The sequence below is a fragment of the Scardinius erythrophthalmus genome (genome assembly GCF_964197995.2).
Source record: "Scardinius erythrophthalmus genome assembly, chromosome: 24".
NCBI lineage: Eukaryota > Metazoa > Chordata > Actinopteri > Cypriniformes > Leuciscidae > Scardinius > Scardinius erythrophthalmus.
Window position 1 is genome coordinate 11,734,113 of NC_138244.1, and position 27,789 is coordinate 11,761,901.

Consider the following 27,789-nt stretch of genomic DNA (forward strand, 5'->3'; position numbering starts at 1 on the left):
ATGTAACAATGTGAATGTCTTTACTGTCGCTATTGATCATTTTAATGCACTCTTGCTGAATGATTTTTTTTCCAATCTTTTAGGGCTGTGCAATAAAATACTATTCAATATAGACTGCTTTACATAAATCTATATTTTAATAGTATTGTGCATTGCATAGCCCTACATAGTCCTTTGAAGAAAAAATTCAGAAGAAAATCATTGTATAGTTTGTTAAATTATATAAAAAAAATCTTTATTGCCATTTTCACTATAGATTATACACTTAAACGTAATAGCAACACTTCAACACTAATCCCAGTTGGATAAAAAAAAACAATGCATCAATTACCAACATTCTACTAAGTGCAAAATGTTGGGAATATTATTCAAAGAAAAACCGAATTAACAGCCTTTAGTAATGCAAACTTTATTTACATAAAAAGAAAGATCCAGTACTTCATGCCATGCTCCTTAAAAGAAAGGAATCAATCCTTCAAAAGTTGAGAGCTTCAGACGCATAGAGAGAGAGAGAGAACAGCAAAAATGGCAAACAGAGTTGAACGGATAGGAGTTGAGACCAAGTGAAAGCGACATTAATTTAGATTTCTCTAAAATGTCTTAAAAAACCAAAAAAAGCTTCAGTTACACATTACAGCATTCTGCACAAGAAAGCTGTACACTGAAAACCCTAAATGACACGTAAAAGCCTGGTAAGGTTAGCCGACATATGTACAAAAACAACTGTGCACAATACTAACATACAGAAAATGTTTACTTAATATTATACAATGTAGACAGACCGAGTTATTTATTTTTCATCCTATTTGGCATAACCGTAATCTATGCACACGTTTACCCTGAAAGACGTTGGGATGGAGTTTAGGGGGAGTCGGCTGACTATCTAGTGCGTTAGCGTAAAATGAAGACTGGTCTGGCTGGTCTACTGCCGGTTGCTCTTTATCCTCTCCAGCCTCTTTTTGAGGTCGTCCAGGTTGGAGGCGGGGGAGGACGAGCGGGTGGGGCTGTGAGAGTGGGACTGCTCCTGCTGGAAGTGCTCACGGGACTCCTTCAGCTGGGACAGTTTGCTGTGGAGCATGTCTGTGGAGGAAGCCACCGATGGTCTCAGGGAGCTGAGAGGAGGTCGCTCTTCCTCCGGCTGCAGGAGAACACCCGTTTATTTACAACATATAAAAGCGAGTTGAAAATAATTGTGTTCGTAAAGCTTAGTTGTTAAAGTAACAATACGTCAAATATTGTATTAACTGTATGGGCAATTCCACGCAAAACTGTCACATCCATAACGCCAACTCAATGCCATGGTATTGAGTTGGCGTTATGGATGTGACAGTTTTGCGTGGAATTGCCCGTATATTGAAATATTACTATTACTACTAATTAAAAATCTATTAAAAAGTAGTTAATTCATCAAACATTATCAATAAGAAAAACACTTCTGATCTACTGTAATTGGTTAACAACAGACAATTACCGAAAATCTAAATCATTTTTATACTCACTGATATTTAATAATACTTTTTGGACTTATAATTAATAAAAATATGAATATGTTCTAAAATGTGTAAGGTATTGTTAATAAATTGATTGAAAAAAAAGATTGATTTTCTGTAATTGTAACATTAGACAGTTTTTATTTTATTAATTAATAATAAATTAAATTAATCTAAATTTAATGCATTAACAATGCCTTACCAAGTTTTAGGACTTAGTAATTAATAATAATAAAAATAATCGTGCAACAACTGACTAATATTTCTCACCAATAATTAAAGCAAATATTAACAAGAACAAAATTTTTTTTAATTTAATGTATTATGGTACTTTAACTCAACAACTAAATTAAATTCTTAACTAAATTTTTGAATTTAAAATAATGTCAAATAGTCATCAACGATAAAAAATATTTGATTTACATTAATTGTTAGCTATTAAAACGACTTATATAAATCCTATAATTGTTAAAGAATTAATGCATAAATTATCAATATTTTTAGATTCACTGTAATTGATAATTATTTTTTATTAAAACACATTACAATGAATCATAAAATTAAGTATTAAGTCTTATTATCAAGTAATAAAAGAATAATACTGTTTTACTGATAAATTAGTCATTAAAGAATGCTTTCAAAATAGAATCTAAAGCTGGGTGCCACAAGTAAAAAAATGTTTTAACTTCGTGCTGGATTCACATAAATCAGCTCATTTGCATATACTATCAGTTTCATTACCTAAAGACTGTAGCAATATGACGATGAAATAAGTCGAGACACTGTTGACTACAGTTATTGACTCAAGTTAACAAGAGACAAACCGTTGAGTTCTCAAGGCCGCGGCGCTGTCGTAAGATCTTCAGTCTCTCGTAGTAAGCGGCGGCGTTCAGATCTTCTCCGTTACTGCTGATGGACACAGTGCTGGAGCTCGGCAGATACGAGTCTGTGCTGTGCTGAGGGATGACTGAGAGACAACACACACATCAGTGAGAGGCGGAGCCTATGACAACAACAAAACTTCAAGAGGTTTCGTAAAGGTTGGTGTGATTCACCTGTGGAAGTCTGGATTCGGCCCTTTCCTTCACGCTCGGACTCGATCATGCGAAGTCCTCGCTCCACGTAGCTCTGGAAGAACTGGGACGTGTTCCTCAAGAAGGGCTCGAGGTCTGCGTCCGAGTACTTCTGCTTATATTCGTACAGCTCCGTCAGACCCTGACAAACAACATGCTCGTTTGAATAACGCATCAAGTAGACCGTGGCAAATGATTCTGGTTATTTCCTAGGGCTGGGCATTGACATTTCACCATTCGATATAGATTAATTTGGATATACAGTACATGCCAATGCTCAACCCTATTATTTCCCTCAACATTTTTTCCCAAGCTGCAGTGTTACCTCTTTAGTGTTCTCCTTGGAGCCAATCTTTTTAAAGATCTCCGACAGGATGTCACTCACTTTGGCCTTGATCACTTTGTCATCCTATTCAAATTGAAACACAGTTGAAGAAACCAGATGAACCACTGAAATTTTCATGAGATGAATGTTTCAGTTGAGACTCGTACCGATCTGAGGGCGCCCTTCTCTGTGTTCTTGTCAGACTTGAGTCCCGACAGGTTTACAGAATGCTTGACCACCCGCCTCAGGTGCGCCTCCAGTTCCGACTCATTGCGGTTCTCAATCATGGACATGTGATCTAATATCTGAGAGAGACATTGACGGATCACTTTCAGCAAAAGCAAAGTTTCATTGAGAACTTCCAGCGTCTCAAGCGTACCTTGGATCCGGTGAGCCTGCAGAGCGTGTGCAGCAGTGTCTTCAGCGTCCGGTGGGGAACGTCACTCTTGAGCTGTTTGAGCTTCTCTTTGGGGAAAACCTTCATGAAGTTGTGCACGTCCAGCAGGATGCGGTCCAGATTAATACTGTTGATGGTCTGAGGCAGGAAACGGATCATTCTCCATAGACACTGCAGAGAAAGGTCATGTTTGAAGAACATATGAAAGCAAAACTTTTTTTATATACCAAAACATTTTTGTATTATGCATGTAGTATATTTTAGCATTATGTATACAACAGATTCACAAAGACCCGTGGGAACCTTGATTTATTTAAAATGACTTTATAATAACGTTCGTTTACAATAACAGACTTGGAGACTCAGAAATAATAAGTGCTGCCTATTTTGTGGATGAATATAGAAGTGAATTGGTGTTTTTTAACGTCTAAAAACAAAAGCCTATCAGCTAATAAAAAGGCAGATGAAATGTGTGTTGAAGTAACTATTTTTAACTGTTCAGGCTGATGCCAATTTTGTTTTTACATGTCACAGAATCCAACTGGGAGCATTCATAAAGGTGCAACTATGAGTTTAAAAATTATGGTAATGGTTTTTACTAGTAAGAAAAGTGCAATTAAATAAAATGACATCATGCATCCATGTTTAAATGTTATTTTCTCTACCTCTGAAATGACCTGTCTGGGTGTGTGAGTGGAATCAAGCATACTGAACCAATTTCTTTTAATGATTCAATTTAAAAAAAGAAAACAAGATAAAATTAAGGTCCCTCCTAAATATTTCCCACTTAATTGACATGACTTCTGGGTGTGTAGTAAAATTCTACAAAAAGTAATGGCTAATTAAAGGGGGGGTGAATTACTGTTTCATGCATACTGAGTTTTTTACACTGTTAAAGAGTTGGATTCCCATGTTAAACATGGTCAAAGTTTCAAAAGTTAAGTTGTACGTTTGAAGGAGTATTTTTGTTCCAAAAATTGCCCTTCCGGTTTGTCACAAGTTTCGGAAAGTTTTTTTCGAGTATGGCTCTGTCTGAAGTAAGAGAGGGCGGAATTTCCTTATATGGTTCTTAAGGGCACTTCCCCCGGAAAGACGCGCGCGCGCCCGTACACCAGACAGAGACATTCACTGAGCAGAGCGAGAGAGCGAAATGTTTCCAAAGAAGTGTGTTTTTGGTTGCCAGGGGAAGTCAACCCTGCAGAAATTACCAACAAAAACAGCATTAAGGGACCAGTGGATGGAGTTTGTTTTCCTGAGCATAAACGGAGTTGTGTAAGACTGTTGTTCGCTGCATTTCGACGATGATTGTTTTATAAACAAAGCCCAGATCGATGGATTTGCAGATCGTCTAATGCTTAAGGATAGAGCAGTCACAATGATAAAGGTTCGCGGTCGTGCGTTGGAACGGTGAGTAAAACTGTTGAACAAATGTCTCTGTGTGTTGTTGTTAGCTCGGCGCGTTAGCACAGCTAAGCTTCGCCCACACGGCCCGCCCCCAGCCGCTCGTTTTTTTCCGGAAAGACTCGGTACAGCCAATCTTTCAATTAAAAATATAATAAAACAAGACTTTTTGGAGATATGAAGGATGCAATATTACTCTATAGGTACTCAAGATTAACAGGAGATTTGAGTGAAAATGAGCATTTCACCCCCCCTTTAAATCATTTTAGTCATCGTGATTTGACTGAAGCGTGGAAAGTGAAGTATTTAGGGGGTAAAAGTTTAGTGTTCTGCTTACAATATGACTCAATATACACAGATGCACAAACAAAGTGATAGTTATACCTTCATGACAAGTTCGGAGAACATGGGGGAGCCTGCGGTGCTGATAAGACTGTCCTGCAGCAGCACCAGCAAAGCACTGGAAAGAAAACAATGACCTTTAATCTACAACCATCGATTACAGTCTGTTTTGTGTACTATGCTGTAAAAACACTGAAGGTTCCCAGCAGAGCTGCACTGCTAACCTTAAAATGTTGGTCTGGTCGGATTTCTCCAGCACCCGAACCACAAGCAGATTGACGGAGCGAATGAGCTGTTGTCCGTCCTCGATGTCCTCCACTCTGGAGTCCAACATCAGCGTGATCAGACCATGCATCAGGTCCTTCAGGACGCCCATGGAGGCTTCCCGTGCTAGACTCTCCATCGAGAACAGCTGGAAACAGACGCACAGTGACTCAGCACGCCGATGAACAATGACTTCTGTTCGCTTTGCAGACACTCAATGCATTTTAATGCGGAAATGATTTTCTGCAAACAAAAGCTGATTGTTTCCGGCAATACAACACGAGGTGTTCAGAAATTCCTCTATGCAGAATTTCTCTTCCCAAACTAAAAGTAAAGCAGCACTCACAGAGAGCATGTTTCCGATGATGCAGCTGTAGAGTTTGAAGATGTCCTTTTTGTCCAGACGATCGTCGGCCATGTGCGTGTTGTAAATGAGCCGCAGCTGCATGAAGGTGGCGATGAGGAACTGGTCAATGTGTCCAGACATGGCTTCCGCTTTGTCCGCCTGTCTCAAGACCTCATCAATCTGCAGGATGTCACAGGGAAATGTCTTACGCATATTCATTTGGCCAAAATCCCTTCATTCTAGAAACATTGTCCCAGGCTATAACAGTGTAACTAAAAGCATATCAATTCTATGAACATGAATGTGGGATATCTAAAACATTGAAGCAGGACACCCACCTGTGCCAAGGCCTGGATACTAGTGTTAATGTCCCCACTGGCCACCTGTGAGATGACGAAGTTGATGGTGGAGGCAGTACTATTGTGAATGTCGTCGAAATGAGGAGAGACCGGACGAATCCTGAAAACACCAAAAATAGGATTTAAACCATTTAACAAGAGTGATTCACCACTGCATTTCAGAAGGCATTTAACTAGCACAAAAGAGGTCTTGTTTTGAGTCCAACTCTTACTTGCGCTCAGGAATCATGACTGGCTCCAGGACTTCATCCAGTTTGTGCTGCACCAGGTCAGGGATATCACTGGCACATGTGTGGTTGTTCTCGAACACGTCCAGATCCAGCTGAAACTCTTTAGGGATGGATGGAGACGACTGCTCCAAGTGAGCGTTCTGTGCCCGAGCTTGACTGTTGAAAACGGAGGAAAACGTCACTTCTGCTGCACTTTTTTAATTATCCCCCAAATCCCGATTCAATACCAGGCAGCAAAAAAGTATTAAAGCGTATATCCACTTACAATGATTTTTTGTTTGTTTGATCCCTTTGTAAAGTTCAAACTGGGTTTCAATTAAACGATTTAAAACTGGTTCAGTGATTCTTTGTGCCCTCGCTCAAGTTTGGATTAAACATTTCATAAGTATATGCATGTTTACATTGAATAGAAAGTTCAAATCAAAAGTATTTCTGCAAAGAATCGTGAAAAAAGCAGCACAACCGTTTTCAACATTGATAACATGAAATGTTTCTTGAGCAGCAAATCGGGATCTTAATATTAATGGTTGCTGAAAATTCAGCTGTGCGTCACAGGAATAAATCACATTTTAAAATAGAAAACAATTAGTAAAAATTGTAATATTACAATTTAAAATGTTTTATATTAAATAAAAAGCAGCCATGCGAGCATGAGATTTTCCTTCTTTTTTTTTACCAAACTAAATATATTTCACTAGTATATTGGTGCATAAATATAGTATTTCACAATTATATAGTGCATTATTATTATTATTCATTTTATGAATCACTGTGAAAACGTGCTTTGCTTTAAAGCTACACTGTGTAGGATTTTCTCCCATCTAGCGGTGAAATTGTATATGACTACCAACTGAATATTACTTTCTAGCCCCTCCCATTCTGAGAGCATTTTAACTCCTACGGTGGCCGTATTATTTCAAATCTGCCGGTAGTCACGAGTAATATCCCCCTCACATTCGTCACGGTGCCACTGCGTGTGTAAACGCGAAAGGCGACACTTGAATTTCCAGGTACGTCCCTCTTTGTCTAATGTATTTTCAAGATGGATGCGCAACATGACTTCCGCCATTCGAGCGAGTTGCTCGTATGTATTCTAAATTGCAGATTATACACTTACGAGAATACTTGATTAGTTGGTTGAAGTGATTACACATTAATGAGAAGGTATAATTTTGAAAGAACAGTGTTTTTTGCTAAAAATCAACTTAAAATACTACACAGTGTAGCTTTAAAATTATTTGTACTGCATTTTACTCCTTACATTAAACAATTTTAAAATCACAAATATCAAATTAACCGTATAATCTAATAATATCCCTTATATTTCAGTCCAGTTTTTTTTGGTGATCTCTAGACCTCCAGGATGTCAGATGCCTTGTGAGCAGTGGCTACAACATTACGGCAGTACTTACATCCTGTAAGTGCGATACATTATTCTGTCCATGGAGGGCAGCGAGGAAAAGAAAGGAATAGTAAGAGAAGAGGAGAAAGGCTCAGGATTAAGAAACTACATGCAATGACACAAGAGGAAAGAATGAGACTGAGACAGAATTAGATCATAGAAAGTATTACACATGGGTCAAGATTTCCCATTTTAGCAAACTTGCCCATATAATACCCTTGCATTTCAAATGATCATTTTAAGAGTGCATGACTTGATAAAGTACGAAGACCTGATGGTACATACTTGAGCTTGTTGGGCACTTCCTCTTGAGCAGGCTTGCGGAGGAAGGTTGCATTAGGATTGGTGGGTTGCTCTCTCTGGGGTCGCTCCTGTTTGGTTGAGGGCGCGGGCGTCTTCTTGGCCGAACGCTTGATTCTTTCCTCAAGCATGCTCATTTCCTTCTCGGAGAGCTTGACGATGATAAAACAATTAAAGTTTAGCACAAAATCACATCCAACATGAACCTTTCACTTTTATTATAGGTGGCGAAGGTGATATTTGGCTTTTTTTTTTTTATTGGCCAATATGTTTATCGGTTTCCCTGATGTGCCAGAAACAGGACCTTTATTTTGACAGCACAGAGAAAGCTAGTACCAGACGGTCAGAGCTCTTATTCTCTTTAACATAACTCTTTTAATATAAATCATTTTCAAATAATTTATTTGTAATTTAGTTAATTTTAATATTTAAAAATTTATTTCAGCAATTGTTATGCATGCGTTTCTTTAAATTAATTAATATATTAATATATATAAAAATGGACCACTATTCATTACTGTCTGAGGGTAACTGGTGTCTTACATTGCCGATGAGTTTGAAGACCTGCTCTCCACAGGTGTTGTAGACAGCCACGACCGTATTGAGAGCAGCATTGCGGACCGTAGTGTCACGGTCTCCGATGTGAGTGGCGATTTCTTTAAGAGCCTTGGCCGGAGTCGGCTGGCACACATTCATACCAAAGTTCTCAATCAGGCATCCGAGCTCCTCAAGACATTCTGAAGAACAAATAAAAGTAAAGTCATGAAGACACTCTACTGTAAAATGGTTTTATGTTTATGTTTGAGAAATCAAATCCATGACCATTTACCAGATCTCTGCTTGGAGTTCTTTGATTTGGTTCCATCCATAAGGAAGGGGAAGACTTTACTGGCTGCGTAGACTTTACACAGCATCGTCAGAATAGCGCGGACGTCTTTGCGCACCACATCTTTTGATTCTCCGACCTGCGTAGAGGACAGGACACCGAAAAGGACAATGTTAGGCTGCGTTTCAACCATAGACAGTATAAAAAAATACATATATATATATATATATATATATATATAAAAAAAAAAAAAAAAAAAATCAGTATCATCACAGCACAGGGCCTCACGCTGAAGTGACAGCTGACTTGATGCAAAGCCAATAGTTCAATAGAGCAAATAAAGTTAATGTTTTTGCCCTTTGAAATACTATAATAATAATAATAATAATAATTCAAAGACATAGCTAAAAGTGAGATGTGTTTATGCAGAAACTTCAAATATTAATCTGAGCGTGTGTGAGAGTGATTCATGTGCATGTCACATGTCAGTCAGCATGGCATCGCACGTCAAGTTCGTAGAGACTAGAGCTTTATTCTGTCCATTTTAAATTCTGATTTTGGCAAATGGGTCAAACCATAGATATTACCTGAAATAAATACTTTGGAAATCCACGCTCATTCAAGGATGTGCATTTATTGCATGGACGGAGAAAGCACAGACACCTGCAGGATTTCATTTGACGGTACTTTTATATTTAACACTGAAAAGTTAAATATGCATATTCGTATCCGTTCCGTGAGAGCAACGGTACCACAGAACGAGTGTTGCCTCTATATCTATAGATGTTTTCAAATCTTAAATCTTTTTAACTCCAAAAAGCGACGAAATTGTAAGACATCCTTGAGTGCATGTTCACAGAGGAAAACAACTGAAAATCAGCACTGGTTGTTCTCTCGATACTCGACAAATCATTTTAACATGGGGCTATATGGAATTGACTCCCTTTTGGAGCCTGTCTCTAGCAGCCAGTCAATGAATTACAGTTTAAGTCACTTCTGTATTGGCTTCACGAGAGAGACTGGAAGGTTGTCACTCGGTTTCAACTAATTAGATGTCTTCGCTGTCCAAAGATAATGATAATGGATAAAGACCCACCTTGAGGATCAGGTAGGGGATGAAGGACGAGGCCTCGTAGTCGCTGAGCTGGTAGTTCTTCCTGCTCAGCATGGTGAAGAGCAGCTTGAGGAACTCCAGGACTTTCATCAGCACACTGGTGTTGGTGTCAAAAAACCGCAAGGTAAACCACTTCAACACCAGGTCCAGACAGCTAATCACAGCGTCACACTCTGGCTCCATGTGCTGAAAAATATAAAAGTTATAAGTCTAGCACAATTTGATATAATTGTAGACTCGCCAATTGCTACGACATGACTAACCTCGATCATGACTCCAATAGCCTTAACATGGCGCTGAAAGTCAAAGTGGAAGAGTTCATCTTGGAGCCACTTGGGCAGACATGTCGACATTTGAGTCTTCAGCTGCTCCACATACTCGTCACGAGGAGTCATGAAGTTCCACTTCAGAATCTAGAGAAGAGTTGGGATTTGGTAACCAAACACACAGACGAGCCTAACGGCGCTACTCAATATTGCAGACAAATGTTGTTCACGAGGACAGTTCAAAAGCTGCTCACCTTTAACCCCTTCTCTTCCTTGATCCTCTGCTCTTTAGCATTGGGAACGAGGATGAAGATGGGACCAGATCTGTCCTCCTCATCCTTAGCCCCAACTTTAACTGGAGGTTTCTTACCCACAACACCCTAAAGTACCAGGAAAACAGTTGTTACACTAAACCACCGAAGTCTCAAGTTCTGGTACTTCATGTGGACAGGTTTTATAGTAGGGATGCTCATAATGCCGTTAACCGACAGTAAGAATTTTGACAAATTAATACTATTGGTTAAACGGTTTAAAAATAGATTTCAAGTAATTTTGAAAACTTTTCTGCATGGTTAAATTTAAAGTTTGAGAAGAAAAAAAAAAAAAAAAAAAAATCACATTTTGCTGTTCAAGAGTAAACTTACAAACAAACAAACAAAAAAAAGTACTAGCCAATGGCGATTCTATTGCCAAGGTGTGCATAGAGGGGGTTGGGAAGGTTGTGAATCAGTTTACATTACATGCAGTGCTTCCCCACCAAAACGTGCCACCTCACACCAGCTCCACTGGTGCTCTATAGGAGATACTAATACCTTCTCACTGCTAGGTGTCCTGTTTTGTTTAGAATTATCTTTCTCTCCTTTCACCTTGAGCTCCATGCTCTCTCTCTAGTGCACAAAATGACACTTTAGAGAGCAACACATTTAAAATGCTAAAATACAGAACCCGAATCATCTTAACACTTTAGAAAACTTTCAAGAGGCTTTATTTGAACCGAGTTAAAAAAACAAAACAAAAAACACGATCATTGTCTTCCCATGAACAGTCCCTTCTGTATTATGGACCTGGTGTTTCAGATCACAGACTGGACAAGGTTTTAAATTGTTCATGAGCAGCAACTCCCTACAAAAGCAGACAAAACAGAAACACTAAAATGTGCCACACCTTTTTAGCTGCAGGGCCGGCTGGTTTAGATTTCTTAGTGTCTGGTTTGGGTTCTGGTTCACTGAAGTCTTCACTGGGACTTTGGTTCCTGGCTGGAGCTGTAAAATAAAGACATTCAAGCTGAGTCCTGCATCTTTAATAGGTCTCAAATCTGAGTTTCTAATTTACATGTTCAGAATTCCTGATTTTACATCACAAGTATGCTTCAAAAGCAGGGCTGGGAAAATCTGGCCCTTGAGATCCAATGTCCTTTCTGCAGGAAAGTGGATCTTGAGGGCCAGTTGCCCACCCCTGTTTAAAATAGCTCAAACCAGCCAGGCAGAGGTGGTCATGTTAGCTGTGGTCAAAGGGAAAACGAGTGAACCTGAAGCTTGTTTGGCAGCAGGAGCACTGGAGGCGGGTTTGGAAGCTGCAGCTTTGCCAGGAGCTGCAGGCTTGGCTGGCATCAAGGCCCTGGCCTTCTCCAGCATGCCAACCACCTGGTCCTTTGAAGCCGGCTGTAGAAAGACGAGAGGGCAAGAGTGACGTTACACAACTGCTTTTCTCTGGTCAAAGGTTGATCCTGGTCTTATTAACCATATAAAATTATCATTCATTAATTTAGGGTCACTAAGATCTTTTAACACTTCTATTCATCAAGGACACATTAAATTGATCAAAAGTGACAGTAAAATAATGTCACAAAAGATTACTTAAATTCAGGATTCTCTGAATAGAAAGTTCAAAAGATCAGCTTTTATTTGAACATGGTTTCCATAAAAATATTATGCAGCAGAATCGTTTTTGTAACGTCTTCCAAACTGGCTGACGGGAAGCGCAAGTTGTTGAGAAGCGAGCAGAGAAAAACTTAATTTTGTTTTAAAAAGGGAAAGGTACTCATCTCAGAAAACATACAAATAAAGATACGTCTAGATGTTTAATTGCTATTTGGAGCATTGGGATCACCAAACGAGGGCTTAATGAACTAAATTTTGTGAAAACCTCAAATTTGACCAAATTTTTCATTTGTCCCATTCAGACTAATTTTGCCAGAACGGGTCACATTATTAGAATGATTTCTGAAGGATCATGTGACACTGAAGATTGGAGTAATGGCTGCGCCCAGCTCCAAGGTTAGGGCATCTCGCACTTGCCTTCAGTTTTCCGGTAGCCTTGACCATCTTCTCGTAACCCAGGTGCATCATGAAGGTGGGAAGAGCATCCTGAGCTTTCTTGCGCACATCGCCGCTGCGGTCCTCCAGACAGGCGTACAGGTTAGGCAGACACAGCATGAGGTCTGAGGGCACCGTACGTAGGGTGGGCAGCTTCTCAGCTAGCCAGCCCAACAACTATAGAATTTAAGCAGGATTTTAGCTTGCGATCATTGATCAAATAAAAATAACATTTCAAAAAGAGTTGCGTGTGGCTTTTTGACCATGACTCTTAGCTTTAATGCCATTCATTTGTTAGAACAAACAAATACTTCCCAGATCTGAAATTAGCCCTATAAAGCCTATATCCGATACACAAAATAAGGCCTCTAGTTCACCCAAACATTAAAGTTTACTCATCCTCATTTTGTTTCAAACCTGTATGAATTTCTTCTGTTGAACACAGAAGAACATATTTTAAAGAATGTTGGAAACCAGACATTTGCACTGGTCCACATTGACTTCCATAGTATTTTTTTTCTACTATGGAAGTCAATGGCTACAGTCAACTGTTTGATTACCAACATTCTTATCTTCTTTTGTGTTCAACATAAGAAACTCAAACAGGTTTGGAACAAATTGAGGGTGAGTAAATGACAATTTTCATTTTTGGGTGAACTATGCTATTAACATGACCAAAGCTTTGAAAAACAATCTACAACATGACTTGTCATCTGATTGATAGTTTATACTTTTTTTTTTTTTTTTTTTAGCAAGTAAAAGGTCTTTTGATATAATTATAGTATAAAAACCATCCTCCTTCAGCCATAGTACATGCATGCAAGAATAACTTTTATATTGTACATTTAATTTGTACATCCCTCAATCATTGTATTGCATTGTTTTGCTCCCTTACAGTAAAAAGTACAGAAATTTGATAAAGCATAAATAAAATATTCATTATTCATCATTATTAAAAGATATAGTGACGATATTTAAATGCATTTCATGCAAGTAACCTCTAATATCTCTCTGATTTACATAAGCTATCAGAATTTCATATAATTTTAAAAAAGTGTGACTGAAAATATTTCATATGTCAGGCTTTACGGGGTTAATCGTGAGTGATGTACCTCCTGTCTGAGGAAGGGGTTTTCCTTCTTGAGCTCCTCTGATAGGTCCTCTCCTTCAAGCCACTCCTTCATTCCAGTCTGCTCCACCCAAGCGTTCAGCGTCGTCATGGCAGCAGCACGGACGTTAGCCTGAGAGTCAAATTTCAAGCAAATTAGAAACCTCAAACTAGAGCATTAAATAGTTATCTGAACAGCCAGATAAGTAGCACAAGCTTGTGTGATTCCACGCCACAAGTGTAACAAACAGACCCCCAATCAGTGCATACAGCGTTTCATACCTTGCTGTCACCAAGAACTGTAATGACTGGAATTCCCAGGTTCCTGACGTGCTGCTTGAGTGATGGACCCATGGCAGTGGCTATTTGTTGCAGAATATTGAGAGTCTGCTGGACCTACGGACACATTTTATGACATTACAGCCATGCCTTTTATACAATGCTAGTGGCAATAGGCAACAAAAAAATAAATACATGTGATAAAAGCTCAAGATTCAAATATTTCATTTCTGATATTAGTTTAAAATGAAATTTGTTACCAGTAGTTTGTTGGAGTCATTGAGACGGCCCTTCAGTGCCATCGGTAGCTCGCCGATGCTTGGCTGGATGAATTTGGCCTCAGAAATGATGGCCGCCACCTCATCAAGGCCCTCCTTTCTGACCTTCCAGTTCTTATCACTGATCTTTGACACCATGTCATATGTGATTTTATCACTACGAATGAGAAAAATCAATCAGTCTCTTAACCGGATCCTTTTTATTCCTACTAGCATCCAAAAGATGCCTGATGGATCCATTATTTGAAAAGAAAAGGTTTAAGCACGGCCACACTCACTGACCTGATATCAGTTCTGGGCAGCAGGTCCATGATGTCTCCGGGTCCACCGTCCACCTCTTCTTCTTCAGCCGCGTCTCCCTCTTCTTCAGCTCCTGCTTTTTTGACACCACGGAATGGGGCGGGAGGAGACTGACCCTGCATCTATGAAAGATAGCATGATAAGGTGAAAAGTCAGATTTAACAAGAAAAACTAAAATAAATAAGGATTTTAAACATTAGCAACAGTGCTCTATAAAAGTCAGCATGAATTGAAAATCAGTCCCATTTCATTTATTATATGTGGTCTTAAAATGAACGACAGCAGCAGAAAAAGCTAAATATAAAACAAACTATAATAGATTTCACTTTTCTTTTGTTTAATCTTTTTATTTACATTTATTTCTTTTTAGGGGTTCAAGCATGAAGTGCTGAAACCCTATTGTAATTGCCCTGATTTTTATTATTTTTCTTCCACCGTAAAACGCATCGTGCAGCCCAAACCATTAAGTGCTGGAGACTTGAAACTTGGCCAGATGGTAGTACAAAAATCAAGGAGAGGTTCAAGAGATTATGACCCCGATTGGCCCATAGGTGGCGCTATAGCGACCAAAAGCGTGAAACTGCTCATAACTCCTAGACCGTATGTCGCAGACTCAAGTGTCTTATATCATTGGAAAGTTGGACTCCTGAAGATCAAAACGTATATCTCCAATTTCATTTCCGGTATGCACATTTTTCTGCCATTTTGAGATTTGTCAAAAAACTACTTTTGCGAACTAGTCCTAGGTTTTTCGCCCAATCGGAACCAAACCAGTGCAGAAATGTTCTCTGGAGTCTAAAGATCAATAATTAACGAAAAAAGTTGAAATTTCGATTCATGGTCGCTAGGGGGCGCAAAATGAATGTTGTGGGAGGAACCTATTTTACTAAAATGGCTATAACTGTGCATGAGTTCAATCTGGGGCCACAGTGAAAAACTCGTGACGACTGAACACTAGGTGGCGCTATAACATGAAAAAAACATGAAAAGGGCTATGACCACCAGACCGTTAGTCCGATTGACTTGAAAATTGGTATGCAGTGTCTTGGTCCAAGGTGCCATGTATGTCTATGAGGACATTGGCGTATTTCGAAAAACTTGGCCCCCATCGGCCAATGAATTTGAGCACCTATTAGACAAGGTTAACGGAGGCCGATCGGAACGAAACTCTATGGGCATGTTCAACTCCTGGCCCTAGAGGTCTGTAAGAATTTTGAAAGAAATCGGCCACTAGTTGGCGCTAACGAGTTTTATGGCTCTGTAATCACGTGGTGTTACACTCATCCACACAATATGCAAATCATTTGATAGATCTCCTCATACTGAACAACTTTGCCTCAAGAACCATTGCTGTCAATCAAACCGTTCATTAAATATTTGCGAACATGTTAAAAACCTACTTTTGCGAACTAGTACTAGTTGCCCGATCGGAACCAAACCAGTCTAGGACAATTCTCTGGACTCTCTAGATCAATAATTATCAAAAAAAAGTTGAACTCTTGCATTTGGATGGCTTTAATAGGGTCATTTATAAAATGGGCGTGGCAAAATACACTAAAAAGCCTATAAATCCTAAATAAAAACTCAGAACTTCACAAAAATTGGTGAGCATATGTGACATAACATTAACAAGCATGCAAAATTTTATGGAGATCGGACCATAGGTGGCGCTATAACTGTTAAAAAGCTTTAAAACCATATATTTCCTATGGTACATTGCCTGTATTGGCTGTAAATGGTCTTTTCCATCTAATATGTCAGTGGTAACATGCTTGCTAAATAAAACTTAACTTTTGATGCTTAAAGGCCTTAATTGCTTGAACCCCGATAAATGCTGCTTGCAGCTTTAATTTTACTTGTTTCTTTACTCTTTGTTTTGCAATGTTCAATGAATCAATGCTTTTGGAAAATTAGCTGCAAATACATCAATTGTTTCACAATCTAATGTTCACACTATCTGCTTTGATAAACTCAGTGTTACAGTTTTGTGCAAACATAGGCATTACAAACAATGAAGCAGTAAAAATACACAAACACACCCCTATAAAGGTACTTGGCATAAGCTAGATAGGGAGAGACTGACATTGCCAAAATAGAACAATGAATAAACAGGTGTGGTTCACTTGATTGTGTCCATAAAGCAGTTTAAATGTGAGCTAAAACCCACTGATGGTCAAGTCAACTCTTTGAAAGGGTCACTTCAATTACTGCATTTCAAAAGGCCATATTTACCTTCTCAAACTCAGCATTTATTTGTTGAAGGAGGGCTGGTTTTTCATCTTCAAAAAACATGCGCAGGGGAGCGCCCATGTACAGGTACATGACTCCCAAAAGAGCGATTGCTGATGTCCTCACGGCCTGAATTTAACATGAACAGCTCATTACACACAATTACATCTGACAAATGGATTTGAAGATCATTATGAACAAAAGGACAACTTAATATTGTAATATTCCAGGAAACTTGTTTATTAATCACTATTAGCAAGTGTTGCACATAGAAGTAACATTAAACATGTCATTCCACTTAAAAGGCCCAACAAAGTAAGATTATGTATACTGAAACCATGACTCACAGGATTTGTGGCACCCAGAGCAGTTTTGACATTGTTGATGAACGCCTTGACATTTATTCTGGATTATGAGGAATAAGATTCAGATTTAGGAATGAGGAAAAGATTAACTGCATGAAGAAAAAAAAAATGAAAAGCCCAAGTATATAGCACTTACCCTGCAAATCCAAACTCCTTCATGGCATTGGCCAACCAGTTCAACGTCTCTGCCTGGTTTTTAGGATTCTTCTGAGCGAAAGCCAGAGAGACAACCTGAAAATTGAGAAAGAGCAATTATAAATAAAAATATTAGTATAAAATGTCACAATATTAAAGGGACACTTCACCCATTTGCATTAAGCTTTGCATTGTTAGAAACCCAGTCATACTATTGAATGGTCGTGCAACACTCTCTCATTTTCCCCTGATACGGGAGAAATCCGTTATTTACCTCTTACACTTCCTCCTACAATGACGCAAAAATCGTCAAAAAACTCACGGTTCGGATCCTTTCTCGGATCAGAGTCACGGATCGGATCAGCAAAAAAAACTTTTTGTTTTTGTTTATTAACACTTAAATTATTAAATTAAAATATATAAAATCAACTTAAAGTGCACAAGGCATAATATCTTCTTTTTAACATAATTAATGAAAAACAACTTAAAGTGCAACATAAAAAAGCATATCTCCTTCCTTTAAACATGGACCAATGCTTGATGTGTTTCCACTGTCATATAGGGCTGTCAAAATTGCTCAAAAATGACGTTCGAATATTCCCTCTAAAAAAACACATATATTCGAACTATTCGAACATCTGGTTGCGCATTTTGTCAATGACGCATTGTCAATAACAGGACACATTAATACAAAGAGACATAACTACTTGTATAGGTAGTTTAAGTTTAAACATATTTGACAACGTATTACCTACACGAAAACAAGTAAATCAACTAATGGCCAAGATCGCAGACCTCACTCTCGCTCACTCACTCGCAGGCACTCTTTCTCTCTCTCGCCCTCACCCATGCTGCGTTCACACACCAAACGCGAATAGAGCGTCTGGCGCGAGTGATTTCAATGTTAAGTCAATATACGCGTTTACGCGCGTCTGGAGGTCTTGCGGCGCGAATGAGGTGTCACGCTCGCTGCGGTTCATAACGGTTTAAATGAACAACAAATATAAGCAAATGTTGAGTGCTTTTTTTCCCCCCATAAATCAATCCGCGGATCACGTGTGTGCCGAACCGAAGATATTGATCCGAACGGATCACGGATCAATGATGATCCGTTGCACCACTATTATTATTATCATTAATAAATACATGACATCTATAATTTATAATATAAATAATAAAAAATCTTTAATCAATTGTTAGACAAGTTTAACTACTGCACTAAACTATAGTTTAGTTTACTTAACTATAATATAAAAATACAATAAGAATAATATTTATAACTTAACATGTAATATTATAAAATAAACTCCAAAAAGTAGTCAAATTGAATCATTTGCTCATTTCTGCTAGTTTAAAAAAATATAAATAAAGAAGTCATTCTATATCACAAACACCAACCTGTTCAGCAATCCACGGCAGAGAACAGGCCTCCCCAATCGCAGTGAGAGCCTCTTTAGCGTTACTTCCACACTTCACGTCACCAACCTTATCAACCAGGCCATCCAGAACCACCAGAGCGGATGTCTTGGAGAACAATCCTTTTTGTGCAATTAGACCCACAACGTGGAGCTTCATTTGCATCACCTACAGAAGTAAAACATTGAAACACTGAAAACTAGCACCTGATCGAATGCCAAACCCTGAGAACTAAAGCGCCTTACATGCTAAAGAGGGCTACCTGAAAGTTGGTCTCTTTCCATCCAGGTTTCTTAGCCAGCATCCTGACTAAAGCCTGGCATGGCATTTCAGATTTGTCCATCTGCTCCACAGCCTGAGCAGAATGCAATCAAGCTAAGTTTATACATGTTCCTTAAGTTGAAATCATTACAAAAGAGCTTAAAATGGCACAAAAAGTGGACAAAATCCACAAGTCACCCTCTGAAACTCCTCCATGCTGGCAAGTCTCTCCTTCCAGTTGCCGCTGTCCAGCAGCTGCATACAGGAGGCAGGGAGCACAGCAGCCGCCTTCTCCTCACACACTTCCGGCTGACAACACACAAATTCAATTACTTGACAATTTTGCAAAACAATTATTTTTTGGTCAAGCCATCAGTTCAATGAAAACATTTAACGTGTCGATGCAAGATTGGAGACATACAGATAGCTCAGTCTCGACAAATTCCTTAGCATCTGGACCTTTCTTGGACTTCGCACTTGGGGCAGAGGCAGGTTTGCCCTTCTTGGGAGGTCCTGCAGCCTGTTTGTGAAACAAAAATCTGTTTTAAATCTTTTCTCTCATTTAAAAAAAGATAACAAAATGATAAAATAAAAAGTGTTACCTTTGCTGGAGGAGCTTTCTTAGGAGGCCCGGATGGTTTGGCAGGTGCTTCAACAGAAGGAGCTTTTGCAGCAGGTTTCTCTTTCTTCTCTCCTCCACCACCACTTCCTTTCTTGCCAACAATCTCCACTTTATCAGCACATTCTTTTATCTATTTATGCAGAAAGCATGAAAGGAAGAGCCATGAACTTCTGCACTAGCTCCACCCACAGTTCGTTCACCAACTGTCAAGTGCGTGCCAAACCGGGGGAAGAAAGCTACTCGATTGGCTTGTTTTATGCAATTTCAGGAAGTTTAGAGGGTAACAGGTTGATACAAAAACATGCCCAATAAATAATATATTTTTTATTATTTAAAAAAAAAGTTAGATTAATTAATTTAGTCAGCTAATATTGGATATGTGCATGTCAATTTCCCCAATTTTAACATTTTGTATATACCCACTCTCCACAAATCTTTAAAAAGTCTTTAGCAAATTTCAAAACGAATATCCATTTTTTCATACTCTAAATTAAGTGTAGTATTTAAGTGTGGTCCATTTTAAATTTCAGACAAAACTAGTATAGAAATCTATAGAAATTGATAGAAAGTAAAGAAAACAATTATCAGTTGTTGGCATCCACCAGAATTTAATATTGGTGTATCACTGAGAATTCAACCTAAATGCAAAGCTAAAACATGTTCTAACCTTGTCCAACTTGAGTTTGTCCACATCAGTTAAGAATGGGTTGACTGCTTTCTCCCCTACCACCTTCATGGCTGTCCCTAAAGCCTCAAAAGCAGCATCTCTGACCTCCGGAGCAGAATCATTCACTTGCTGCACCAAAAAAAGAGAGACAGCTTACTAAACAAGACCAAGAATGCAGTTACCGGCATTCAGAAAGAGTTAACGCAGTGACAGGAGAGGAATCTGTACCTTGAGGAACGCTGCACAGAAGGGCTTCAGAACGCTTTTTGGCAAAGTGCTTGGGGTGCAGCGACAGAAGCTTCTGGCGAGGAACAGTGAAGCCTGTTGCTTGATGGAGGGGTTCTTGTTGTCCATCACTGACAGAACATCCTCACTGATGTTTTGCAAGGTTGTCTGCAATACAGTTATACTGAGTTAATAATCAATTTATCGTCTGCCATTTGCCACCACGCGTTTTGAATACTCACAGTAAGGAAGACTGCATCAATGGCCTCCTGCAAGGCCTGGACCACCTGAGGTTTCTTCTCCTTGAACTTCTCCAAGATAGTTGGCACCACCTTGAAAAGATTCAGAGGAAAAAAAAAAGAAAAAAAAATCATCCAATGAAACTGCAGTCCGTATACGCTAAACGCCTCGACAAAAGAGACGGCAAAACGAATCGTGACAGGGTGTGTGACAATTTAAGTTATGAAGAGCACTTACAAGACCTGCATATGTCCCAAACTTCTTCCTCAGTCCTGCTGCCAGTGCAGCCAAGCACTTGGCTGCCATGGCCACTAGCATCACATTGGCATCTTTCCCAATGACCTAAATAAAAATAAAAAAGGAAGTGGTTATGACCTTGCTCACAGAGATGATCCCATTACCCAGAATTTCACTAGAACTTCTACCTTTTTTAATGCTCGGACTAGGTCCCCATAGTCTCCATTCTCGAGTTTTGGGTTCTTAGTCAAAGTTTCCACTGCCTCTAACGCTTCCTTCCTCTCCTGCCATTTTTTTGCTTCCTGTGACAAGGAGGTGAAATGACAAATTAAATCGATGCGAAACTCGATGATTAATACATTTACATTGTTGTTCTGACTTACGATTTTTTCGTAGAAGTCTTTAGGAAGTTTTGAAAGGATCTCGACGGCTTCCAAGAGCTCATAAGGGTCCACCTGAGCAACTTCAGTCTCCTCATTGTCCCCTATGGCCAGAAATTAAAATGAATATTAATGAAGGCATATTTATAAGTCAAAACCAAAATGAATTTAAATAAATTGTAATAATATTAAAATGAAATGAAATATTATATACATTTGTATTATGTATCATTATAATACTATATATTATAACTAGAGTACATTTTTAGTACTTTGTCCTTTCTATTCTAACCTGACAGCTACCCTGTTGTTAAAGAATGGCTCTTGGCTTTGTGCTAGCAACCAATTAATTCACTATGGCAACTGATGTAGATATACCAGTCAGATACGGACTAAAAGGTCTGAACAAACAGATCTGATTTCATTACATCCAAAAATGGTGGTGCATACAGTAAATTATAAAGACTGAATTAGAAAAACAAATCTGAACAATTATAAAAACAATATCAATATTAAGCATGTTTACATGCACTGATAACTATCAAAAATCAGTTTATTGAAATAACCCAATCTACATGCAAATCTCATTAAAATCCCCAGAGTATTTCAAAATGTCAACGAGACTAATTCTCTCGCATTTGAAGTTTCTACAACTGTACCACTTGTCCTTAGGTTGCACGAGATGAGAAAACATTTATATTTCTTGGGTCGAGTAAAAGGCGGACTTTGCAAAATATTTCCCCTCCTTTAGCGCAAAACACTCGCTGTGGCTGGATGCGCTTAAATCTGCTGTACAAGGACTCTTTCCTGTCACATATCACACATGCGCACAATAATAAGCCGACAGAAAGCAGGTTAAGGCGTTTACATGCCGGTTGAAATCAGGGTAATTGGCAAAAATCTAGCTGTGTCAATCGGTGATGAAGGTAAATGGTTTAACGCATTTACAGGACCACACACATTGTCAGCTTAAGCATTACCGGTTTAAGAATGAGTGCGTTTACATGCACATTGTCTTGATGATAGGGTTTAAATTGAATGCTGAGTTTTCACTACTGCCTTGTCTCTGGATAAACCATTGACTACAGTGCTATATTCTCACCGTCCGCCTCATCTCCTCCTGCAGCTTGCTGCTGCTCAAACTTGGCCTTCATGTCCTGTTGAGAGCGCAAGAACCTGGTCTGCTTAGGAGCTGTAGTTGGGAGTTTCACCCATTCTTCCTCCAAATCTTTCAACTAAAAGAAAAGGGTCAAATGAGTAATATTACAACTTGCATTAACAAGCCGGAATAATACAAATAAAATAACTATGCCAATTTCAAAAGAACTACGAACGTTCAAGTACAAAAGCTGCTACAGACGCATATTTTAAAGTGAAAATTTTGCATTTCACCTGTACGGAATTAATATTCTGTAGAGGAGCTCGCAGAGCATCGCGGATCCACCTATAGATCTCCACCGCAAGCAATTTGGCCTCATCTCGAACTGCCTTTTCTCGAGACTCAAACTGTTTTGGCAACACTTTCACTACAGGCTTGAGCGTTATGATCTTCGATCCAAATTCACTGAAAAAGGACAAATAAACAAGTGTTTTTTTTGTGCTGAATAAGTGCCGGCAAGTACAGTGATGGTTAACAGGTTTAAAAACTGCCTACTCACCAAAGTGCCTTCCTTAGCGTCTCAAGGCAAGAAACAACAATCTTGGGGTTCTTGTTATCCAGTCCTTTGATCAGCTCATCCTGGACCACTTCTGCTTTCTCAATCTCTATGTACATGAGGCAGATATCACTCCCCAGTTCCTTGGCTCGCGCTTTGGGCTGGTTGAAGACTTTGCAGACTACTCCAGAAACCACTTCCCCTGTTGTCCTGCAAGATAAGACTCATTTCCATTAGATCCCATTAAGACATAATGGATACTAAGCCCAACAAATCAAAATTTAGCAGCAAATTCGTCAAATTGTGCCAAGTATTATCCTTGTTAGCGCACCAACTTGAAGACCATTCTGGTGGCACAAATCACCAAAACACAAACATCATTGAAGGGAAGTTACTTGTTTTCACATCACTCCTTTATCAAAACTGAATTAAACAATCAATACTCTATGAAAGAGTTTATCATACCATTAGCAATGACTAAGTGACTCCATCTGGTTTTAGACAGACAGTCATAAAGACACCAACTCAGTAGGCCTAATGAAAAGCGATGATGAAATGAAAGAAGCAAAAATGTTGGCCTTTTCTTAGATGCTTGTTAAAAAAAAAAGAAAAAAAAAAAAAAGAAGGAATTTCTGTAATCCTCATGAAGATCGGAATATGTCTCAACTGAGGAAAATAATATTTCCATGGTTTTCTAAATGGGTTAAAGACTATAGCTACTGCTGCGTTCCTACTTTGCCTGATGACTCTCCCTTGATCCAAAAATAGACTTTCACCAGGCATCACATTTCTGCTTTGTTCCAAAACTCAGTTGTGAACAAAGTTCTTACAAAATGTTATCCCATATAAGAGGGAAATAAAGAGCTGCCCAGGGACCGAGAGAAAAGCATACGTTCAAGAAAACAAAATCTGCGGTCCATGAAACTCGTTTAAAACTTAGTGACTTAGTGCCATGTTCAAAGATTTCAGTTGCGACTTGTTTTTTGTCCAAAAAGCACCATAAAAGTAAAGCTACTTACTTTCCAGCCACGTGTGCATTCTCGATATAAGCAAGTGCTGCCTCCAGTCCTTTGAGTTGGGCTACGGCATTGGAATCTGTTACGAATCTCTTGATAAGTCCAAGGTATTTGCCCCATTCAGGGCTCTTCTCGTCTTCTATCCTCTGGAAGAGCTTCAACGCTTCCTCGTATCCATTTAATCTTGCTTTCCAAATCTAAGGGAAACCAGAAGATTAATAATGACGACAAAAAAAATAAAAAAATAAATGAGCTCGTGACTTGAGGTAACCAACTGACCCACTTTCCTTAGAGGCCGACGTACGTTTAACAGCCATTATTTATAATCGACATGAACTCAACAACACAACATGCTTTATCATTTGTCGCAATGTGCAGTACAATCATAAAACTCAGGTTGATAAAACAAAGCACCAACTACTAAACTGAAATTTTATCATAAAACTCAAGCAAAAGATGTGACCAATCAATGTATCAATTTACTAATCTGTCAAAAACAAGGGCACAGTCTCACAGACAGAGCTTAGATTAAGCCAGGATTAGGCCTTAGTTCAAGTAGGGCATTTAAGGGGTTAAGCTTTTATAAATGTGCCTTAGGAAAAAAACATTAGTGGTGGTGTGCATCTTAAGACAAAGCAGTGGCACTGACATGTTTTAGGATATGTCAGTGCAAGTTGCTTTCAGTTAAAACATTTTAGTCTAGGACTAGGCTTAAGCCTGGTCTGTGAAAACAGGGGTAGATGCTTCAAACGAAAGTGCTGCACACTACTCTCACCCCTGATCATCCCACCCCTTAACTACAAGTATCAGCAAGAAAAAAAAAAATGAATGAACATAAAAAGGCATGTTGAAAGATGCCTTGCAACTGGCTGAAAAAGTCTCGTGTAATCGTCCAATCAGTTTAAACTGCGGGAAGACCTCATATGTAAACAACGTCACCTAAGACAGCCATTCCCAAACTGTGGTCCGCGGACCACTAGTGGTCCGTGAGGGTACTGCAGGTGGTCCGTGGAAAGGCAAAATAAAATATAAAATAATATATATTTTTTACCTTCATTTTACTAGGTATTGCCCATAAAAAAAGTAAAAAGAATATGTAGGCCTATATTGATATAACATTTTAATTAAATTGTCAAGTTATTGTGTGATTACTAAAATAGCCTAGTGGTGTTCTGCCGTGACATTCAAGTTCAGTGCCGTTAGAACCACAACATTGGTTCGGTGGATAGGCAGCAACAGGTTCTCTGAAGAGAAAAGGGCAGAGGCAAATCTCATTATCACATCACACGCATAGCCTTTAATGGTGCATTCACAACGGACGAAATTTCGCTTCAAACTTTTGTTTTTACACGCGTCAATTTCGCTCTTGACGCGCGAATTGGTACAAAGTGGTCAAGCGTATCACTAGGCGCGAATTTGAAATATGATCCCTTTTTTAATTTGACGCGCTATGAACGCACAGTGGCATATAGGCAGTTTATATGAAACGAAATGTTAAATGGAATGAATAAGGCCTGTTATTATTTTAATTTCCAGTTAGTTTCTTGATTTCGCGTTTCTGAAATGTTTTGCGGATGTGCTGTTAAGTGGACAAACTCAAGCCTAGGTAGGCTACTTTTTGAGGACTTGTAAAACTCTGAAGATTAATAATCCCCTAAAATCGCCAAAGGTTTTGAAATGTTGACTATATTCTAGTGTTCTTATTTTTGTATAGATTTCATACTCCATTGCTATGGAAATAAGCCTGTTGTTCAAATGAACCTGATTATGCCCTCAGGCGCTTCAGTAAATAAATAAATATATGTGGCAGCCGTTGTGTGCAGTAAACTTTCTTTTAACAAGCCTGTTGTACTGATATGATGACCAATGATAGTTTTAGTGCTAGTAAGCCTATTTAGAGGTGCGGATTAATTCAGGTAGGACTCTGAGACATATTTTATTATGAGGTGGTCCGCGAAAATTCTTGATTACAAATAGTGGTCCACACACACAAAAAGTTTGAGAACCCCTGACCTAAGATAACATTCACAATTCACCATCACCTCAGGAAAGTTATCCAATATCCATAGTTATTTGTTAATCATTTTTAATAATGGGTTTATAATGTCCAAAATTTAAATACATCTTAGCAGTGGTTTGGAGTATAAACATTATATCACTTATTTTTTTTGCACTTTTCAATTATTGACAAAGACATATAGTTAGGTTAAAACATTTAGCTAAGTAGTTGCAAACCTAAATGTAAATGAGATTCATTGCATGAAGGTATAAGATTTCCATAAAGAATGTTCCCATTTATTTCACTGCTTTGCATGCATTCATCTCTAAACAATTAGGCCGAGCAAAGTGCTGACAGTTTGGTTCTTCGGACACAAGCTGGTCTTCCAACACTGTCAGGGGATTTTTGATGGGCCAAAATTTCAAAGTAGCCTGGATCGCTCACCTTGTGTTCACATTTCTGGTCGATGGGTAACTTCATCCATTCACTGTCATCCCCCATGGCTGTTTTCTGTCGGTCTGATCTATTCAACTAAACAAAAGAAGGGGAAACTTTGGTTGCTCACACTCCATCCATACAAAGCAGAACTTTTACACACAAAAAACATGTGCTAAATAAGGATACAGTTTAAGAACTTCAGGTTCAATATTAAATGGACATGTTTGAGCTCATCTGACGCATGCAACAAACATCTCAACCATAAGCATTAAGAACAAATATAATTAACATGGCATGGGAAACTAGACTAGCTTGTCACAGTAAATAAAGTCCAGTGCACTTTGCAATATCCACATGCATTTCAACAAAAATCTCCAGCCAGACAGAAGAAATGCCTTGATTCACTTCACAGCAAATGCACACATCGCCCAGATCTGCAGCCAAAGCAGAGCAACATCCACTAATGCATCTCTCAGAAGAGCCTAGTTTCATATTACATATATCGATCGAAGCCTAAATTGTAAATACTTAAATACAAAGCCCAGGCTTTAAGTGAGGAACACACAATTTAAAAGATCATAGGCTATGCCAAAGAAACGTGTGCATGCAGAAAGCGCCGCCAATTCAGCCCGCCCAAAACAATCATAAAAGCAAACAATGAGTGTTTAGAGCAATGTCAACCGTCTAAATTATTTATTAATCAAGAAAATTACAAATAAAGAAGCGTGAGGCATTTAAAAACGTTAGAGTGGTTTGCAGCGCATCACATGTGAAAACACTATCGGGGTGCAGCAGAGCCGTTAGTGACCCGCAACCACTGTCGCTCGGCCCGTATCATTTTGCAGATTAAGACGTTTAAATATGGTCTTAATTCAAACAGGACACTGCATTTGTAATCCTCACGTCTTAATAAAACAATTCCCGTGTATGGTTTGTTTAGTTTCAGGGTGTAAATATGGCTAAATTTAAATATACCGGTTAGCTGTTAGCACATACGCGGCCCTGACTGACTGTCTGTTAGTCCTGCAACAGCTTAAACCATCACGAGATTCAAACAAATATCGCCATTTTCATAGCTTTCCACAACGACTAAAATGTCAACATTTATCCTCATCATCATATCTAACCTGACATGTGACATTAAAATAAAAACCCCGACTCACACTATTGTTTGTCACAGATATAAAAGCGGCTTGATATAATTCAGTTCGTCACTAAAACCGAGGCCCTCAAATAAAACGCAGCAACGTATAATGAAGCCGAAGACGCTTCAAAAGGCTTTAGTGTAATAATCTCCGATCACAATTTCATATATCTGTTTTATTTACCTGCTTTTAGAGAGGGAAGACAGGGCGATCTTCATCAGCTGGGACCGATATTTGGTCATTACTCTCCGGGCTTTGAAACGCCTCCGAGGGCGGGGAGAGACAGAGGGAGGAGACGCCTAGTTTTCATTCAAACGCCCAATTCATTTGTTATAGGCTGTAAA

At 38.8% G+C, this 27,789-nt stretch overlaps 1 protein-coding gene across 3 annotated transcripts; it reads right to left on the reverse strand.

Annotated features, from left to right (window-relative positions):
- ckap5 (cytoskeleton associated protein 5) lies at positions 1-27,702 on the reverse strand. 3 transcript variants are annotated; one of them, XM_081356177.1, is made up of 45 exons: positions 27,629-27,702; positions 26,307-26,393; positions 23,867-24,060; positions 22,851-23,057; positions 22,585-22,756; positions 22,295-22,427; positions 21,196-21,296; positions 21,001-21,114; positions 20,813-20,917; positions 20,578-20,667; positions 20,339-20,503; positions 20,111-20,239; positions 19,424-19,573; positions 19,243-19,341; positions 19,020-19,130; positions 18,823-18,915; positions 18,543-18,728; positions 17,146-17,240; positions 16,992-17,049; positions 16,648-16,773; positions 14,398-14,537; positions 14,098-14,272; positions 13,841-13,954; positions 13,563-13,691; positions 12,433-12,627; positions 11,664-11,796; positions 11,300-11,397; positions 10,948-11,022; positions 10,390-10,515; positions 10,133-10,282; positions 9,852-10,055; positions 8,759-8,894; positions 8,473-8,666; positions 7,915-8,081; positions 6,210-6,383; positions 5,977-6,097; positions 5,639-5,818; positions 5,253-5,440; positions 5,071-5,146; positions 3,268-3,456; positions 3,056-3,193; positions 2,889-2,972; positions 2,546-2,705; positions 2,315-2,457; positions 1-1,138 (listed from the first exon to the last, which is right to left on the reverse strand). In XM_081356177.1, the coding sequence occupies exons 2-45, from the start codon at positions 26,361-26,363 to the stop codon at positions 923-925; spliced, it is 6,090 nt and encodes a 2,029-aa protein (XP_081212303.1). In that variant the 5' UTR covers positions 26,364-26,393; positions 27,629-27,702; the 3' UTR covers positions 1-922. The 3 variants fall into 3 exon arrangements, with proteins under 3 accessions (XP_081212303.1, XP_081212304.1, XP_081212305.1); XM_081356178.1 differs by lacking the exon at positions 27,629-27,702 and adding an exon at positions 27,464-27,617; XM_081356179.1 differs by lacking the exon at positions 10,948-11,022.
- Positions 27,703-27,789: the final 87 nt, after the last annotated feature.